Here is a 19,856-nt window from a genome sequence, read left to right on the forward strand (position 1 = left end):
AATTTTCTGGAGTGGGACCCCTGAATCCTCCAGGAGGAGGGCCCCATAGTGGACCCTAGCCGAGGGCCCCCAGTCACACTAACCTGCCCCTGGCACTTTCTCCCTTTAGGATCAACCTTGCTGGTCTATTCCATGTGTCATACAGTTCATCAATGTATTCTTTCCACTTATTCTGCATCATTCTATTATTTGGACAAATTGCTTCATTCTTAAACCAAATTTGCAGCATAGCAAGTCCTCCTTTAATACCAGATAGTGACACAGACTGGCTTATGATTCCCCTACCTCTTCTTCCCTCTCCAAGCTTCCCCTTTCACCAAATTGCTTCTTCCCCTAAATATACTTCAGCCTCCTTTTTTCTGTGCCATGTATCATTAATCTATGATTCTGCTTCGCGCTCTCGCAGTGAACGGACGCGTTTCCCCGGCCTTGGTCGTGCCTCTAAGTCTCGAATATTTGCCTGAGTGTAAGGTGGTGCTAGCCGACGGTATTAAGGTGGTGTTGTTGGTGATCTTCATCTGGTGGTTTTGGTGGTATTCTTTGGTGATCTTCATCATGCCTGCCTGTTCGCAATGCAGCCAAGTTCTTAAGCGCACGCAGAAAACTGTAACCTGCCGCACTTGTGAAAAAGTGTTCCACCCTGCTTGCGCCTCGCTCAACGCCGCGGATTTGCAGCTGCTAGAGGACACTAGTCGTGCCTGGAACTGCGCCACCTGCATAGCGAAGTGTCGCTCCACCCGCGGTGATGACACCCCGATCAAAGCCCTGGACCCTGGATCTCTCTATGACAAGAGTCAACGTGAGGTTTCCAATCCCATATTGAAGGAGTTATTGGATCGTGTCAAGGTAATCCAAGAAAACCAAAGTGAGCTTGTGAATTCTTTAAAAAACGACATAAGTGAACTAAAGAAAGTTATATCAACCTGGGAAAGCTTAATCAACGAACATAGCAAAACTATTTCTCTAATTATCGAGTCACTATCAAATATAAGTGGTAAATTCGACGGTATGGTGGCTAAAAATGAAATTTTGTTGAAGCGAGTCGCTAACCTTGAAGCTCAGTTGAACACATGGGAGCTGGAGGGCAAGTCGGTAACTTGGGGCGCCTCGTTTGGGAGAGAGAGTTGTCGCCCAAAATTGTCTCCCCACCCAAGTCCGTAACTCGGTAGAGAGAACTGTTTCTCCCAGGCCTCGCTCACTCCCATAAGGCCCTATAGTATAGCTTTTTGCCCTCTCTCTATCTCTCTTTCGACGGTGGAGACATCTGGCTCGGACTTATTTGGCAGCTATCGATAGAAGGTCTCATGATCGATTGTGGCTCTCACAATCGATAGGGGTTGACACTATCGATAGAGATGGTCACCGATTAGGATCGAAGTGTCGTTACCCGGATGAATTCCATTGTTTGTTTTGGAAACTGTGATGCATGTGTATCAGTGTGTATCGTTATTTTGATCCCATTACGCGCTCCTATTTAATTATAACTTGTTTTTGTGTGCGTGTACCTGTACTCCGGAGTGTTTTCTTGCTCGTTGGGAGTGGTGCCGAGCTTTTACAATATGAATAGCGGACTTTGAAAGAGATGTATCTGGCGATTATACCAAGGACTTGTGAAGTTGAAGTTTTGTGCCTGCGAATCCCATCAGTTTATATCATGATGAAGGACAAAAGAAGAAATAGTGACTTCTTCAAGAAATCCAAATTTGATTAGGTTGGCTCGTTAATGATGCTGTGACTTTCGCATGTTCAGTGAGTAACGCCATTAACAATGTTGTAGTAAAGTAAATCATTCTCTTTCTCAAATTAGAGGACACTAACATAGTGAAGCAATAAGATTGGATGAATCGAAAAAATCCATGATTAATGTAAGGTATCCAGCAAATAAATTCCTAAAAGACGATTGCTGTCTTATTCTTTATCCTTGTAATATTATGTTAGTAACATGGAAGGAGTAGGAGGATTGCGCTCCTCTCCTCCTTCTTCCATAGTAGTAGTCTATTTCCTTTTTTTTTTGGAATTGATTCTTTTCATATTATTGGTTTCATTGCATACAATACCATTTACTGAGATTTTCCTCACATTGCGTACTCCTAATACTATTTATGCATATTAATTTAGTAATGTCGTTTATGATTAAAATTTAACTTGGCTATTGTTAATGTAAAGGCATGGTATTCTAGTTAACTGCTTACTTAGTCTCAACAGTGGACAGGGTCGGGCGACATAGCTAGGGGGCGACCAAATTTGATAGTGGGCTATTCCATACCAAACCCCAAGTAATTCGGGGATATCTCATGCCAAAACCCCCAGTAGGTGGGTGACAAAACAGTAGTTTTCCGTGGTAAGTATTTTGCCTTGAGCCGGCCCTGACAGTGGACGTCGAGAAAAAGAGTGCTGTAGGTCAACGAAGTCACCGGTAGTATTATTTAAATCATAGAGGTATCTTGGCTACCTTCGTTTCCCAGCCGGTGAACAACATGAACGTAATGCCTCTTGCTACAAAGTTGCGGCATTATAGCGAGAGAAAAATCTTAGTCAATAAAGACAAACTACGTACAAGGATTTCCCGATTTCCCCTGTGGATTTTCGAATTCGCGCTTTAATCAGTGCCGAGCCGCCAGAGGCGCTGTTCCCGGCGACTGCCCTGACATCTTCAGGCATTCGTTAGCATCTGCCTAGTGAGCGGGGCCTGGTTTCTCCCGTTCGGATGGGAGAAAACTCGCTCCGATGGGTAGTATGAAAAATTTCTAAGGCGAATCTGATATTGGAGCTTGATTTATCGAAAAATTAACCGTGTGCAATTTAAAAATGTTTTTAATTTTATGTCAAACTCATCCATGCAAATATTTTCTAAATTAAATGCATAATAACCTCATTATGACTTACTAAAGTCGGGACTACTTTTTTGACCGCGCGCAGTGATTCCTCGCTTGCAAGCGGCTGCTAGGCTAAATCCAAGTGCCGGTATATTTTGCTTGTCACCATGTAAATTCTTCATTTCGTATCAATTACAACCTCACCAAAGTTGAAAATTAAGAGTGTATTTCTAATGTGAATACAGCTTTTGCTCGCTGCTTGCAGATTTGTGCAAACATCTTTTGTGCCAAAATTGTGTTATTGTCAATGTGACAACTCCCGTAAATCTTCTGCTGATAATCACAGTGCCAGTGGTTGCAATGTACAAAAATATCGGCTAAGAGTTGTAATTATCAGTGCTCCATCGTGATTGAATTGTAAGCAGTGTTATTACCATATCGATTAATGTCTGACAGCAATGTAAACATTGTCAGTGGCGTGTTCACCTCCGTTGTTCATCGTATAGGTACATTGACATTTCACGATCAAGCTATCAAGATCAAAGCTGTGTGTGAAGTTTCTTTTTCTAGTATATTAACGAATAATAGTCAGAAAAGTCACCTGTGCCTCTTTCGTGGGCTAATTTCTGGCTTTAAATCAGTGAATTAATAGTTGTTTTTATCATAACGAGCTTAGTGATTGTAAGTTGTTCGTGATGAATAAAAGAGTGGAAGTGATTTCCAGTTTTTTTATATTTTATTTGCCTATGTCTCACTTTATGTTTACGGTGTGTGCTAGTACTTAGTTTGTGGATATTCATTTATTATTGAAGTACATTTATAGCTTCTGTATGTGTTGACAGCGGAACCGATTCGCGATCTCATGTTGTGTGCACACGGTTATGCTGAGCAGTCGTATTCGTGAAGCCAATGAAATGGTGAAACTCTATTACATTGTCGTGGAATAAGTTCTTTTAACAATAAGGGCATGTCTTGTGTTTCATTAACTATCTGTTGCTTTTCATAGGTAACTGTTTAGAAGTTATTTTCCATTATTTAAAGTGCTTTTCTTGCGCTCTCTGAATTAGCATTAGCTTTCTAAACCCCGCTACTTACACGAAAAGAATTCAGAGCTACAGATAATTGTTATTTCATAGGATTGCGGTGTTTTTGTCTGCTATTGAGGGTGATGGATTTTCAGCAGGAAGAGAATCGGACCATCGAAGGACGGATAGGACAAATCTTCCTCCCTCGCCTCAAACGGTTTATTAATATCCCGCAACAATTTCTCACTGGTGTTAATTGCCCCACTTCTCTTAAATGCACCTCATATACGAGCAATAATATTCTATGGTTTGAAAGAAAACGCGCCATATTGAGAAAATACAACAAAACACTGTCGAGATACGCACTTTCTCCATGGGAGAAAGAGATACGTCGGGCTCGTCGGGCTCTTGAGGGGGACGTAACTGAAGCGCCCGTCTGGGGCGCCAAAGGCGCTTGAGGGGGCTTACGGACTTGGGTCGAGAGACTAGTACTCTCCCAGGCGACAAATAGTCTCCTTTCTCCGGCGGGGCGCCCTAGAGACTTGGGGCGGGCGACAACTCTCGCGCAGGCGCTTCACGAATCTCCTTTCTCCCATTTTCGGGAGAGAACAGAGTTACAGACTTGCCCTCCAGGGGCCTAAGTCTGTAACTTCGTTTTCTCCCGAGTTGGGAGAAAAGAGACTCGTGAAGCTCCAGTTTCATCCAACTGAAGTCTGTAACGGTAACGGAGAAAACTTTCTCCCAGTAACGGAGACTCTGACTCTCCTGGAGAGTATCTTTCTCCCGACTGAAGTCCGTAACGCGATTTGGAGACTCTGACGCGCCCTGGACGGGAGCTTGGGAGTCACCCGCCCGGGACCCGGCGATTCATTTTCTCCATAGGAGAAACGAGGAAAATACCAATGGCGGACCGTTGTGGGCGATCGTACTGCAGTTCTAATTGTATTCTAATATGGTTTTTTACGTATTTGTGACAAAATAGAACACGAAAATGCATTCTTCAAGTTAGGCAGGCAACTTATGTAGTGTAATTTGTGACAAGAATAGAAATTTTTGTATGGCTGCATTTGCAAGGAAACTACGTGGAGTGAACTTTCATTGTGCCTCTAGTATAAGTGAACAAAATTTGTGTCCTTAGTGTACCCCTTAGTGAATTGATTGCACATAGACGATGAAGTAAAGAGTGAAGTGTGTTGTGAATGTAACATCTTCGACGAAATTATTTCGCACGTATATAATTTAGGCTACGAATCAACTGTATACATTACGATGAAAGGTATCTAACTATGTATTGCGAAGGGGATATGTTTCATATTTGAACTAGTCTTACTTTAGGGACCCTGTCGATTTCTGTAACAATAAAGTCTGTTCATTGTCTGTCAGTTGGCTGTTCGTTCCCTGTTCCCTGACCAAGAGAGAACAGGCAGGCGACTGTTCGTAGGATGTAAATTGGAACGCCTTGTCTGTTCCTTGTCTGTGAGAAAAGGGTTACTTGTCTGTTCCCTCCCTGTTAAGAAAGCAGCATTCTCTGTTCCTTACCTGTTGGACTACAGACAATGAACAGGCAGGGGACTGTGCGCTGTCAGTTCATTGCCTGTTTTCTTAGGTTGTTTGTTCCCTGTTCCTTGACCAAGAGAGAACAGGCAGGCGACTGTTCGTAGAATGTAAATTGGAACGCCTTGTCTGTTCCTTGTCTGTGACAATGTGGGAAGATGGTTATTTGTCTGTTCTCTCCCTATGCGCATACTTTGTTCCTTAACTGTTCGCTGTTGCTAAGTTGGACATAATAGACAAGAGATAATTTATGTTAAAATAGAATTAAAAGTTGAAATTCATTTGAATGATTGTAAGAAAAACTTTTATTGTGCATTTCCACATATTCCATAAGTTATAAAAATCTTGAATAGTTGCAGAAAAGCAAGCTTTGTCATCATTAACAGAACAACCACTACATCAACAAATATTTCACATGCCTTCATCAAAGAAATATGTACTTCCTTAAATTAATACAACTCGGATTCTGCACTATGTCAATATAATACGTGTGATTTTAAAAGAGAAACACGCCTTTAAAGAATATTTATGAACACGATGATTTCACTTCTCACAAACAAACCTACAAGAAAGACACTCTGACAATGTTTGTTGGTTCTTATTGGCGACGTAACGCACATACGCATAATACAAATACAATACAAATCTCAGTACTTGCTCAAAAACTTAAGAGACACAATAAATTATTAAATAAACACACTCAAGAACAAATATCACTTCACGACTTTCACTATCACTGAATGGATGCACGAATTACTTAATTCGTCACTGCGGGCATTTAGCACAGGTTAAATAATAATCAAATAAATAACTGTTTTCTCCGCAACCAACAACTTCACCATAACACAGTCGACCATGTGCTCGTAAACTGTCCGGATAACGGTATCGGTTATTGGCGTCATTGTTTGCGTTTGCTATCTTCTATAGGTAGGTAGCAGCACCACGCTATCTTTCCGTCCTTGTTGAGAACCTGTTCACTGGCTGTTCACTGTTTTCTGTTCGTACCCTGTACCGTGAAACGGACTATGAACCGGCCCTTGCCTGTTGACTGTCCGTTCACTGTTGTCTGTTCGTTCACTGTTGTCTGTTCGTTCCCAGTCCGCTGAAACCACAGAGTACATACTCTTTGGCTGAAACATACGGCCCCTGCCTGTAATTGGCGAAGTAAAGTATTTAACGTGCGTAAGCCGAGCAGATAGCTAATATAATTTGCGTGCTCACTTCAATAACCGTCATCCGTGGTTGATGGTAATCGTGATAATGAATTCAACCGTATATAATTACTGTTTAAGTAGATGATATTTTCTTTGGATTCAATCAAACTTCCTTGTACTCAATTAAATTTGGATTAATCCAAATTGTTGTCCAAATTCCGAAACTTAAAACAATTGTTCGTACGTTGTTCATAATCTGTTCTCAAAATCTCCAAAAGGTTCCAAACTGACAGCGAACAGGCATCATTTTTACGTAAATCGATAGGGTGTTTAGTGTTTGTTCACTGTTGTCTGTTCATTCCCTGTTCGGTGAAACATACTACCAACCGGCCCCTGCCTGTTAAAAGCTTGTTCACTATTGTTCCCGAAATGCTTGTTGCCTGCCTGTTAAGGAACAAGCTGCAAACAGAGTACAAACTGTTGGTAGGCTGTTCGTAAGTTGTTCCTACTTGTGAGTGACCCGAGATTGTTCGTTGGCTGTTTATACTCTGTTCACTAATCTCCAACAGGCTATCAACAGACTTCAAACGGACAACGAACAGGCATTGTTGTTTCAGAAATCGACAGGGGATACATCGAACGCCTGTTAATTTTCATTCGTTTGTTCGCTTCTAAGTTCTGTTTGATTTTATTACGTATTGCATCTATTTCCAATTCCCGTTGTGAGATGTGAGGTTTTGGCAATGTTTACATTTCACGCATTTCGTTGTGTTGTTGTTTGTTTTTGTTTTGGTCATGTTACGGTGAGAGTGATAGTGAAATTCGAAGTTTGTTGGTGTCACAATAACTGGTTTAGCAATTTGTTTCAACCTATTCATTTAATTGTCTTCGCAATGTTAATGTGAAATAACGTAATCTGATTCTAAGTCGTTAGTGATGAGTAGGAAGTGAGGTGTAAAGAATCCTTTCGAACTTCAAGGAGTGCAAATTCTTTTAGTGTGTGCAAAGTGATTGGAAAACCGATTATCATGTTTTATTAGTGTTACATAATAGTGTTTTATATTTATTGTGAGCCAAGATATTTATTGAAACAGTTGATTCCGAATATAATGATTATAAGCATTAAAAAGATAGAAATGTGTGCGTTGTAGTGCTGTATGTGATATGATGAGCAATAAATATGTACAAGTAAGGGTAATTTTACTTTGTTTTCTCTATATCCCATACAGCACGGGGAGAATTTTACTCGTGTATGCTACGTCGAAATTCGGTGTAAGGAATAAGTCGAGAATTCGCCCATTTTTACACGTGTACTTTCTGTGTAAATTTGGGCCGACTCCCTTGACCCTTATCATGTACAAAAAAATATGATGCAAAATTTAGTACTGTATATGCTGTGGCCAGCAGTAATCTAAGCATGATGCAAACTTTAATTGATGATTCAATTGAGTCGTCTACCTTAATGCTAGCAGAATTCTCCCAGCTTAATCTGGTGATAATCATGAAACGAATCATCATGCGGCATATATTATACAGGTGTATATTTTCTTAGGACGACATATATATGTTCCTAATGTTTTATGAACGAATAAATCATCAATTGCAACTAGAATGCTGGTGTCGATCAATTTAAAATTCTGAGTAATTCCGAATTATCTACGCCATAGCCTCGCACAACAGAAATTGAACGCTGGGAAAACAATCACGTAACGATATAACTCGTGCGATTCGACGTGGAAACCCCAACCAATCGGTGATTCTCTTTTGCCTCGTTGCCTTGTGTACTTGCGCTCAGTGAAACGTCTTGCGGTTTTCCGAAGATTTTGTGGTTTTTTTAAACTATCCATCAGTTCTTTTAAGAGCTTCATCTATCATATCATATTCGCTATCATCCTGTTCATTACAATATCATTCATTTTTCACATCATCACCACTTCATTTTTGTCGCATCATCACCCCTCGTGTTTTGTCCTGTACCGACAAATCCATTCCATCCTTTTATTCATCCTTCATATTTAGTATTTTCATTCATACTATTCATCCATTTAATTCATCCACGGTTTAATTCACCGTGAAATCTGTGGGAAACCGCGGTGCGACCACGTGGTTGGTGAGCGGACGCCGCATCTTTGCGTCAAGCAAACAAGAAGTTTTTTCTGTTCTTCGAGGCGATCCATCTTTCCTGGGCTTCTCTGAGGTAAGAGTATTTCTTTAATATGTTTATTATTGTAAATTTACATTTCCGTGGCTCAGAGAATTTATCCTCTTGTCCATTGAGGTATTAAATTATGAGTGGTTTTGTTTCCCTCAGCATCGCGTTAACTACATGTAATGCGTGTTTTATGTGTTTTATTTATTTTAAAGTGTTATGGAAGTTACTCCAATTTGTCTAAGTCCATTTGTGCGTGTAAACATGTCCGCGAGTGTTTGTGCGAAAGAGAGAGATGTTTTCTGCCTTGCCTGAGTATCACACTCAATTGCTCACGAATTGCTGCTTTTGTAATACTTTCTCACATTTTTAATTACCAATTGCGATACTTTGTTAACGAAATGGAATGTTTATATTTTCTCCGGATCTAATCCAATCCGGCAGTAAGTTTTTGGCCGGAAGGTACGAATAGTAGTTGGAGCAATAATGTTCTATAGGATACTTAATGATGAAAATATATTTCGTGATAAATCTGATTTCCCGTAAAGTTTTCAGGGTCGATGTGAAGTCGAAGGTTTGGAGATAATGATGTTGAATTGGTGTAAAAGTAAATGGTCGAATTCCTAAACGGAACTTAAGCTGAAGTGTGCTTTAAGTGGGATAAAGTCTGCTATCTCAGCTTCATGGATGCCACTTCAGGATGAAAAAATGGCAGAAGCGTCGTCTTGCCGTAAAGTGCCGTCACGGAGCTCACTTTAGTGCTACATTACCTGATTTAAGAATAAATAAATATAGCTGCACAGACTTGCTTTTGAAATTGAACTCTGATTTGAATGGTCTAAATCGTCCCGGATATGGCTATAATTGTTGGAAATTACACTATTTGAGATATTTTGGGTTACGGCGAAATTAATGGCGATATATTAATGAGGACAGAGGGGTTGAAACTGGAACTGTTATAAGTATGTTTATTTTACCTGAAAATATACCAAGCCAGTGTTGATGGAGATGACCCATTCCGTAAATTCTATTTGAATTGAACTATATGTCTGTGTACTATCTAGGAAATTTAATGATTGTGATAACAGCGCAGTAATTATTTGAAAAGGTTGGCGGCATATATATGTATTCGTATTTTGAATACGACTTAATGATATGCTTATATACAGGTAATGCTCATATGTTGATTTTCTAGAACATCCCTATAGATGTTGAAATTGGTAGCAAAATTGTTCATTACGGCGTAAATGGTCTATTAGCTAATACTTGATTTTAATGTCGGTTTCGCATGACTAATGTTATTTTCTATACATACATTGCATTGTATTATATGAGTATTTCATTCGATTTCTCAATTTTCTCTTTCCATTTCGCGTTATGCAGTTTTCGATTATTCTAGTCGTTTTTCTGTTAAGTTTTTCGAATATGAAATTGAATGTTTACACGGTCGATTTAGGATCGCATCAAGAAAGGCAGCAATAGAAAAGTATAACATAGTTTCCCTGTAAACACAAATAGCTGCAGCAGCGCTGCACAGGGGTTTCACAGCTGCAAGTTCGTTTCCGTTTCAATGAAGCGCGGTAACAGCGCTTGTGCAGCGCTCTTTCGCAGCACGCTGGCGAAACATGCAATTGCAGCGCATCAGCAGCGCATGCGCAAAGCATGCCTGCAGCACGCTGCTGGAACGCTGCAAATGCGAGTTTGTGCAACAATCCTCCGCTACGCGATACGCGATTGTTTACCAGGGTGCTTGGGAAGATTGCTGAGGCGGCCAACGTTGTGAAACTGTTGATCGTCCTTGGGGATTCTTATTAGGTAAGAATTTATCATCTTCTTTTAAAATGTATAATTTTAGTTACTTTAAATTCAATTCTCCTCGAAATTAGGTAGAATTGGCATTCTTTCATGGTGAATATAAACACATTTTTAGAGTGAGTGTTTTTGTTTACATACGTGGTCGTAGTTATGTTTGGAACCATTGGAAATAAGCTTTAAAATAATGATCATATAGGTTTCCATTAACAGTGAAATAGGAAATTTGTAACGCATGTCACAGGAAAAGTTCACAGCTCAAAAGTTTTTAGTTAGCCAACCTTTTTAGTAAAATACTAAAAAGATTGTCTAACGAGACGGGCTGACGCGGGAGTGAAAAAATCATTAAAGCGACAGAGAGAATGCCCTGCTGAAATGGAAGATGTCAATACTGATTTATCCAGTAATTATCTCGTGTTACTAATTAAAAAATATAAGTTGTTTAAAGCTTAAGTAGGTACGCCTTCAGGAATGCATTGATGAATTTTAAAATGAAAACACTGGTAGAGGAGTAACGGGATAACTCAAAAGCATTTTGGTCTGGTGTTAGGGAAGCACGAGCAATGTAAAATATCTTCCGTTTGATCGCTAAAATACGATGATGGATAAGTATTAGCAAACAGTTTCGTGAAAGCCAATATATTGAATTCCTACTTCAAGAGTGTGTTCACTGAACCTTCTGGGAACAAATTAGAAAATATTGACAATGTTTTTGCAAGTTCTAGCTTCAGGGTAGATTGCCTTCATGAGTGTTTGGCAAGTTTAGCCTTTATATAAATGAGAGAGTGTAATTTTCTGGCGTATGTAACATTGTTGTGACCGTGTGGTGTGCATGTGGGAATCCTCTTGCGTGCTTATGATTCATCATGATAAATATTATAATTATTACAAAGCTATTCTTGGTATAGTTTTTACTCTTGTCAGTTATTCCTTCCCTCCATTTACAATTGGTCTCCCATTGATTGCGTCTTTTGTATCAGTAGATGCTTTATGTGTGTTCTTTGGTATTTCCTCAGATGCTGATAAGAAGCCTACGCTGGTTCATGTTGGTTTTGGTAAAATAAATAAAAAGATAGGAGAGTGGTACCAGCAATTGCACCAGGATAAGGAGATCCGTTTTTGACAGCGATTGTGTATACTATTGCATTATTATGAATATATGATTTTATTTTTCATTGAATTACTCTTGCTTCATCTGATGTGTCTAGCATAATTACTTTAAACGACCACTGTTTATTCTCTAATTTTCAGTTTTGTATTTCGAAGAAAGAGCATAAAAACTTCCACTGCTATTATATGCCATGCAATTCTGCCCTTGGGTACTGTCATTTTGTTCTGTAACTAGGAATTGTGGTGCATTCTCATTCTATATTGAGTACTATGTTTGTTGCCTTTGCTTTTGATGATTTTTCGTTGCATTGCTTCTGCTGATATATCATGCATTAATTACTTAACATGAATTTTGTTTATTCTCTAATTTTCAAATTTATATTCTGAGGAGAGGGCAGAGAAACTTCCTCTGCCATTAATTGCTATTTAAATCGGGCCTTGCATACTGTCTCTTTGTTCTGTAACTTTTTGGGATGCAAATTAAAAGATGCATTGAAAATAAATTTTTGAAGCATATTTTGAATTTTTGCGATTTTATTCTTCTACCAAAAACTCATGCTGCTGTAAGGATAATGCTATATAGCGAATGGTGAGTAAGTATCTGTGTTTAAGGTATGCTTAGTTATTCTGAGGATTGTTGTACGCTTTGTATGGAGTGGTTACCAGTTCTTAATTTTGCATTCTTTTTTGATTCGAGATTTGAGAACTAATGCTGTTTTGGCTGAGTGAAGTACTGATGGTAAGCCTAGAGTGAAAGTCTATGGAAATTTTACTTTCTAGGTTATGACCGTCATAGAATTCTACCCTGTGTGCCAAACTTCTTTTCAAGGTAATTTCGTTTTGGATTACTACCCTGTGGCCATAGTTATGCAGGTTATTCCGGACCTTTTCATTGATGATATGCTTTCAGCGTAAATCCCCAAAAGCAATTCCATCATTCATGTGCAGGTCTGAATTATCATCGCTGCTATGCTCGTAGATATGTCTACTTGTCCGGGCACTAGTCAGCCTGGATGGTGAATGAAGAAATAGCTATTGGGCATAAGCTATGGAGTACTGAAATAAATTATTAGGTCTTGATTGAACTGCGTAATTCAATCAAGACCTAATAATTTATTTCAGTACTCTTTCATAGCGTATGCCCAATGGCTAATTCTTCATTCACCATCCAGGCTGACTAGTGCCCGGACAAGTAGACATATCTACGAACATAGCAGCGATGATAATTCAGACCTGCACATGAATGATGGAATTGCTTTTGGGGATAGGCCACCGGGTAGTAATTGGCAAGGATAAGAATTAAAGCGAAATTCGGGTGCCGCAGCATCACAAGACGGTTGTTGCAGCGCTGCCGCAGCAACTGAACGGCGCTGCTGCAGCTGTTCAGCAGCGCTCGTGATGCTCCTCCGTTACGCTGCCGCAGCTGTTCTGCAGCGCTACAGTGGCGCTCTAGCAGCGCGTGTGGCATTCAAAAAACGGAAATTTGAAGGTTGCTGTCGCGCGTCAGCAGCGCGTGGGCACCGTCTGCAGCGCTACGGTGTAGCGCTGCTGCAGCGCTTCAGCAGCTATTTGTGTTTACAGGGTTCCTTCATAGTAATATAATCTGCAGCGTAGCAATATTTTCTCTAGGGTGTAGCTTTGACATGAAATTTTCTGTCATGAGCTGCGATCTATATATCAAACGTGGAAGTATAGGTTATTACTTTCAAAGTAACTCAAAGAGTATCTTCAGTGAGAAAATAATTCCGTTTCTGTCACAAGTGTATTGTCTGCTACATGTGGTATGTTGTCCTATTGAATGACAAAAAGTGTTGCAAGGTGACTTAACTGTGTGAACCAATTCTGTTCAGTTTGTAATGTGTGAGGTATGTCAAGTCATTGTGAAGCTCGTGTGGAAAATAGTTAGAACTGCATCAGTTTCTCAATTTAGCTTGCAACTGCATGTAACCAAGAACGAAATATTAATGTGCTATCATGCAGGCAGTTTTTCATTGTTGTTGGAAGTTGCAAATGTGAGTGTGCATTGTGGTGAGAACAGTATTTTTTTCTTAATCTGGCATTGCATGAATGCTTGAACAGAATTAGATGTGGTTATTTCTGCAATCTTGCATTCTAGTCCATTCATTCATTCAGCGTTCGTGTAGCACTCTAGTTCTTTAAATTCTTCTAAAAGACTTCTTTTCTAAAAAAAGAATTCTAATGGTACAATTTCACTTTTTATCTTCCACTGAACGCTTATTAGTTTTAAAAGATTTTTTGTATAAATTTCCAGGTGCTACTTCATCCCTTCTTACTGTGGTTCCTTCAATAATGCCAAATCGCAAGGAATTCATGTCCTGTAGTGATCGTCACAAACGTAGAAGGGCAAACGAAATGTCAAATGAATTTCTGGGTTCAGATAATTTGTGCTTAGGGGAGCAGGAACATCAGGAGAGGTGTGAGGTGAATGAAGGTTCATTGGATGGCAGTGAATCTCAGCATGAGGTGGCTGATGTTCGGGAACTACCTGATAGTGATGTTTCAGTTTTTCTGGCCTCTGATGAAATGCCATCTGAGTCAGAGAGTGATCCAGAGTCGGATAGCGAAACAGAATGGGATCCAGTAGATATTCTTGACAAGCTGAGGCAATGGGCTGCTTCTGGAGTGACCCAAACCAAAGTAACTGAGGTACTTAAAATCTTAGGGGAACACAGCTGCTTTAATGGATGGCCTTCAGATGCCAGGACTCTTTTGAACACTCCTAGAGACACGCCTACTCAAAGGGTTGCTGGAGGTGAATATTATCACTTTGGAGTAGAATCCAAGCTGTTGACTCACCTTGAGAGGTACCCTCAACTGAAGGAGTTGGAGATATTGAAGCTCCATTGTTGCATTGATGGAGTGCCGCTAACAAAGAGTACCAATAGTCAGTTGTGGCCCATTGCTTTATCCTTCGAAGACTTTCCAAATATACCACCTTTTCTGGTTGGACTATTTCATGGAACTAGTAAACCTAATTCAGCCTCAGAATATTTCAGGGAATTCAAAGGAGAGCTCACCAAAATCATACCTTCAGGAGTCAGTTATAATGGTAGAAGGTTCTCAATAGACATAAGTGCCTATATTTTAGATACTCCTGCATTTTCCTTTGCTACCCAAACTGCAAGCCATACGGGGTATTACAGTTGCCGAAGGTGTACCACTAAGGGAGAGTTTGAAACTTCTCATGTAGTTTTCAATGATTTTGATGCAGCACTGAGGACTAATGAGAGCTTCCGTACGAGGACTCAAGCAGGGCATCATAAAGGCGGCTCTCCACTTGAAGAGATTCCAGGGACGGACATGATAAAGCATTTTCCTTATGATTACATGCACCTCACTTGCCTGGGTATCATGAGAAAAATTCTGACCTATTGCATGATGGGGTCTCTCCTGGTAAGATTACCTAGCTCTTCCATAGAGAAAATGTGTCAATTGCTGGAATCATTGGCAAGTAGCATTCCTTCTGAATTTCCGAGGAAGCCAAGAACACTGAGGGAACTCAGTAGATGGAAGGCTACAGAGCTCAGGCAAATAATGCTTTATACTGGGCCCTATGTCTTTCACAAAATTGTCGCTACAGATGTTTTTGTCCATTTTCTCTGCTTCCATTATGCAATGAGATGTTATGTGAGTGACACATATTGCCAGCAAAGGAAGAGAGCTAGAAACCTAATGGCTTATTTTGTTGAAAATTTTTCCAAACTGTATGGAAAGAAAAGTGTCTCCCATAATGTCCATGCCCTTATCCATTTGCACAGTGATGTGGATGCATTTGGTTTTCTGGAGAAGGTCAATGCATTCAAATTTGAAAACAGGTTCCAGTCGCTGAAGAAGTTAGTGAGGAAATGTGAGAAGCCTCTGCAGCAAATAGTTAGGCGGGAGTCTGAATTGGCCCTTGTTCCTCCCAAGTCAACTATTTGCCCCAAAAATGCAATATTAGGAAATGCTGAAAGGTTGCCTGCGGGAATGACTTTGCCAGCATACTCTAAGTGTGTCATCCATGAAGTTAGTATTGGGTCAAAGGCACCAAATAATTGTGCCATCCTTCAGGATGGCTCTATTGTAATTGTCAATTGCATCGCAACCAGGGAAAATGTGATCCATATCTATGGAAAGAAATTCAAAAATGTTAGCAATTTCTATGAATCCCCCTCAAAATCAAGCAATGTTGGCATATTCATTGCATCTGATTTAGCTCGTCCGGACATGTGGCCATTGACTGCCATTAGAGGCAAGGGAATCATCCTTCCTCTAAGGACTAAAGATGGAGAACAGGAGTTCTATGTTTCAGAAATAATCCATTCTGTAGGATTGTAGTAAGTTGATTATGTCGTACAGTAATAATTAACTGTTGACATTGGGAATCTTAATGATAACTAATATACTATCTTGTTACAGAATGGCCTGGAAGATAGTGGACTTCGGGAGCATGGTTGGGAGTGGCGTTTGCAAGGGGAAGTCCAATGACCACCCGAGAACAAAGGCGACGACTGTTGTACCCGAGAAGTGGCTGTTCACCAACGAGGGTAAATTTTTTTGCTACTGGCCTCCCAAGTTCTGCCAGCAAGTCAGCACCCTGGTCAAAAAAATGACCCAGCCTCAAAAGGACTGGGAAGTTTGGCGTGTGACTCATGCATCTGCAGAGACTCTTTGTAAGTGACATCCATTTTAATATCTTTTTGTGCCATGCTCCTTTTCTTATGTGAAATTATCGTGTTGTACAAAATTATGATGAAAACCTTTGATGTTTCTTTTTCACCATTTAGATGACTACGATTTTGCCAGGGACGTACTGCAGGGCATATCTGAAGTGACAGATGTGGATGAATTCATCGGGAAGAGGAAGGAAATGAAGTATGGTAAGGGGGAGCGGATGAGGAAGAAGAAAGTTCGGGACTTTGAAGATGATGTGGTCACTCAAGCGAGACCACTGCTTCCCGCAATACCGGATGATTCAAGTGAAGACGGTAATTTTAATTGAACTTTCAAGTTTGAGATGAGTCAAAATTAAAACTTTGTTGCTCATATTTTGCTTCCTTTGCAGACATGGCAGTACAATTATCCCAACGTGTAAGTTGGGAGAATGATGGTGGTTCCAGGTGTGGAAATGGTATGGAGAATTCATTATGACATGCTTTTACTTTTTGCACCAGTCTAAATACTTATTTTCACATATTTTTCATTCATATTGTATTAACTGATTTTCCGATAGGTGGCAGAAGTACATCATGTCACACGTCAGCAAGAGAAACCTCTTACCGCGATGCTCAGTGTGAGTGTGTCAAGGTTTAAATTTTGAATGATTCAATGATGATAATTTTGGAATATCACTTTTTCTAATTGCCTATTGGTTCATAAAACTAATTTAAGTATTCTCTTGCTCTAGGTCAGACCATGGCATTGGAAAAGTGTGATTCTAACGAGCTTAAGGAGCTCAGTGATAAATTTGACAAGATGCTTAGCATCATGCAAACATTAGATAAGAAAATGACGAAAATATGTTCTCAGGAGGTTGACAAGCACCTTGGCAGGCTTTGTTCCAAGGTCATGAGCTTGGAGGTTTCCCAGAAGGAAATAATGGAGAAAATGAAGAGTGGATTCACAGAGGTTTTAGCGGAAAAACCCTCCAAGGAGGCTGTGGACCTCCCATTTAATTTACCATTTGGTAATTACGCTGAGTTTTGCGAGGGAATGGCAGTGGTGAGGCAGCCTGATATAATGGAGAAACTGGTGAGTTAAAATCAAATATTTATGTATTCTGTCTGTTTTCTTCATTGTAACCCTTGCACTAATTGTTATTTTTGCCCTTTCATAGCATCAAGATATGAGCAGGGTTGGTGGGAAGGACGAGACTGCCATAGTAAATGCAATTCTATCAAAATTAATGACTAACAGTTTTGCAGCCCAATGTAATTGGAAAGGGCAAAGGAGCGGGAAGTACATGTTGGAATCTTCTCCGTTGCTAATGATAGTGCATGGTAAGATCTGCTAGTTGATACTAAACCCTTAAGCAGCAACATTCCTTATTTGTCTGTCCTATGCAAACTAAAGTCTTTGACTCATTATTCATAACCATTGCCTACATGTTGGTATCTAGGAGAAGTCATTTTTAACTAGAAATTTCTAAATGCACAAAATAAACGTGACATGCTGAACATTTCATGAGCTATTTGCAGTTTCATAAGAATTTATGCATTTTCTGTGGTAATTATTCCAACTTATGTCTGTTGACCCTGCATGATTAAAGGTGAATCTGATTGTGGATGGGTTACTTCCTAGGGTGAACAGTTTTCTTCCATTAAGGTTTCATATTTAATGAATTAATATTGCATATCACCATAAATGAATGTACATGCGTGAAACCAAGATTGGTAGCATAGCTCATTTACTCTGTCTTAATTTTTTACTTATTATTTTCCACTTCCTTTTTACTTGCATTGCCTTTTGGGAGGTCATTGAATCACCTTGAATTTAAATTGTTAGTTAAAGCTACGTGTGTAACAGTGAAATGATTTCTTTTATCCCATTTCTCAACCTACTCGGCATTTATCATGTTGTTTAATGATTATTTGATCTTTTTGAGAAAATGTTTGAAATATTTTTTTGTTTGTTTTTAGGGGGAGCTATTCGCAATGTGGGCTTTGCCAGCATAACTGAGGAGACGGTGAAGGACAGGATCCAGAAGTGGCTCAAGCAAGCCGGTCGTAGACGAATGGATGTATTTCCTGACGAATTATTTTATGCCGAGGAACCTTCTGTGTCAATAAACGAAAATGTTTGAACTAATGTGTTGCCTTTCCTTATTACCTCTTTAGTATAAGTAGTCTTATGGTATGTTTAATGGTGTGGAAGTTTGTTTGTTAATTTTGATCTTTTAGCAAGCTTCGTTATTTACCTGTTTATTTGGTATAGTTAAGTTAGGGATAGTTAATGTTATTATTATGCATTATTATATCATTTGGTTGCTAACTGACTAGGATTGAATTGATCATGCAAGATGGATTCATTTTTGTTAATATTATTCTTACCAATACAGTAAGGTGGTTTTTTTTAGGGCGTTTTCCTTTTTCATCTACCATTGGCAGCTGTACTAATGATTGCAATGTAGGTCATGGGTAAATTGATAGCAATAGTTTTTGAATACCAGGAAAATGTCTGTCACTTAGTAATTTTTGGCTGGAAGACGAGTTGACTGAATGTTACGGTACAAGGGCCAATTTGTAGGCGATGTTGTTTTGTGGGTTCCGTATATGGGTTTCTTATCAATTGGAATTGCAAATATCGGGTGCCTCATTATTAAATGACATCAAGTCTCCACAGTAGGCGGCGATCCCAGGCGCGCTCGATTCCGCATTTGAATTTGCCGCCGATTGCGAGGTTACTGCCATCTTCTGGTCATTCAGTACACTATTTCAAGAAGGCTTTCCCCTGGTGGCGGATTGAGTAACTACAACGGTCCCCCAATTGCTTTCCTTGCGCATACACGTGTATTATCCGGTTTGTGGCGGACATAAGACCATAAATACACGAGATTTATTCCAGTTCTACTCGGGTAATAACGGTTTTTACACGAGATAAAACACGGGTAAATCACGGCCTATATGCCAGTTTGCGACCGTTCGTGCTGTATGGGATATACCTCTAGTAAACCATTTTCCCCATGTTTTCGCTATTCTACGCTGTCAGTATTTGAAATTTTTAAAAGTAGCGAGGCAGGTTGTTGTGTTTCCTAAACTATAACATTTTGGGAGATTGTAACATATGCTACTAATTGCTGGCACGTAGGTATTTGCAAGAATAACTATGTACCATTCACACATTTATCTTAACGTTATTTTCTTTACGATTCTTTTCTGCATAGTAAAGTTTTTCAATTTTCTTTTTCCACTCCCACATTGTGTATTTCAGCTTTTTGAGGATAAATGCATGTAATACTGACGTTGATAGTTATGTTTTTCCATACTCATCATGCATTCACCAATGAAAGTAAGCATCCGAAGTGCAAAAAAATATGCCATATATATCATCAATGAATACAGCGGCCGTTTGTATACAAGATTACCTCCATCTAAAACATAAAAATGCTTTGGTGTTACGCATTAGTCTCTCCTTTTTCAATGGTATAATATACTCTTTTGTGTGTACTAATGAAGAAATATATCTGCGATGGATTTAAATCGATTTATCCACTATCAATTATAATTTCGATGCATCA

At 39.5% G+C, this 19,856-nt stretch overlaps 1 protein-coding gene across 3 annotated transcripts; it reads left to right on the top strand.

Annotated features, from left to right (window-relative positions):
- Nucleotides 1-8,316: 8,316 nt before the first annotated feature.
- On the top strand, nt 8,317-18,427 carry LOC124165175. 3 transcript variants are annotated; one of them, XM_046542472.1, is made up of 8 exons: nt 8,317-8,746; nt 16,040-16,293; nt 16,408-16,608; nt 16,686-16,751; nt 16,854-16,913; nt 17,028-17,371; nt 17,457-17,619; nt 18,259-18,427. In XM_046542472.1, the coding sequence occupies exons 2-8, from the start codon at nt 16,041-16,043 to the stop codon at nt 18,420-18,422; spliced, it is 1,251 nt and encodes a 416-aa protein (XP_046398428.1). In that variant the 5' UTR covers nt 8,317-8,746; nt 16,040; the 3' UTR covers nt 18,423-18,427. The 3 variants fall into 3 exon arrangements, with proteins under 3 accessions (XP_046398428.1, XP_046398427.1, XP_046398426.1); XM_046542471.1 differs by lacking the exon at nt 8,317-8,746 and adding an exon at nt 15,866-15,957; XM_046542470.1 differs by lacking the exon at nt 8,317-8,746 and having other exon boundaries at nt 16,011-16,293.
- The last annotated feature ends 1,429 nt before the right edge of the window (nt 18,428-19,856 follow it).

This window comes from Ischnura elegans, chromosome 9 (assembly GCF_921293095.1).
Source record: "Ischnura elegans chromosome 9, ioIscEleg1.1, whole genome shotgun sequence".
NCBI lineage: Eukaryota > Metazoa > Arthropoda > Insecta > Odonata > Coenagrionidae > Ischnura > Ischnura elegans.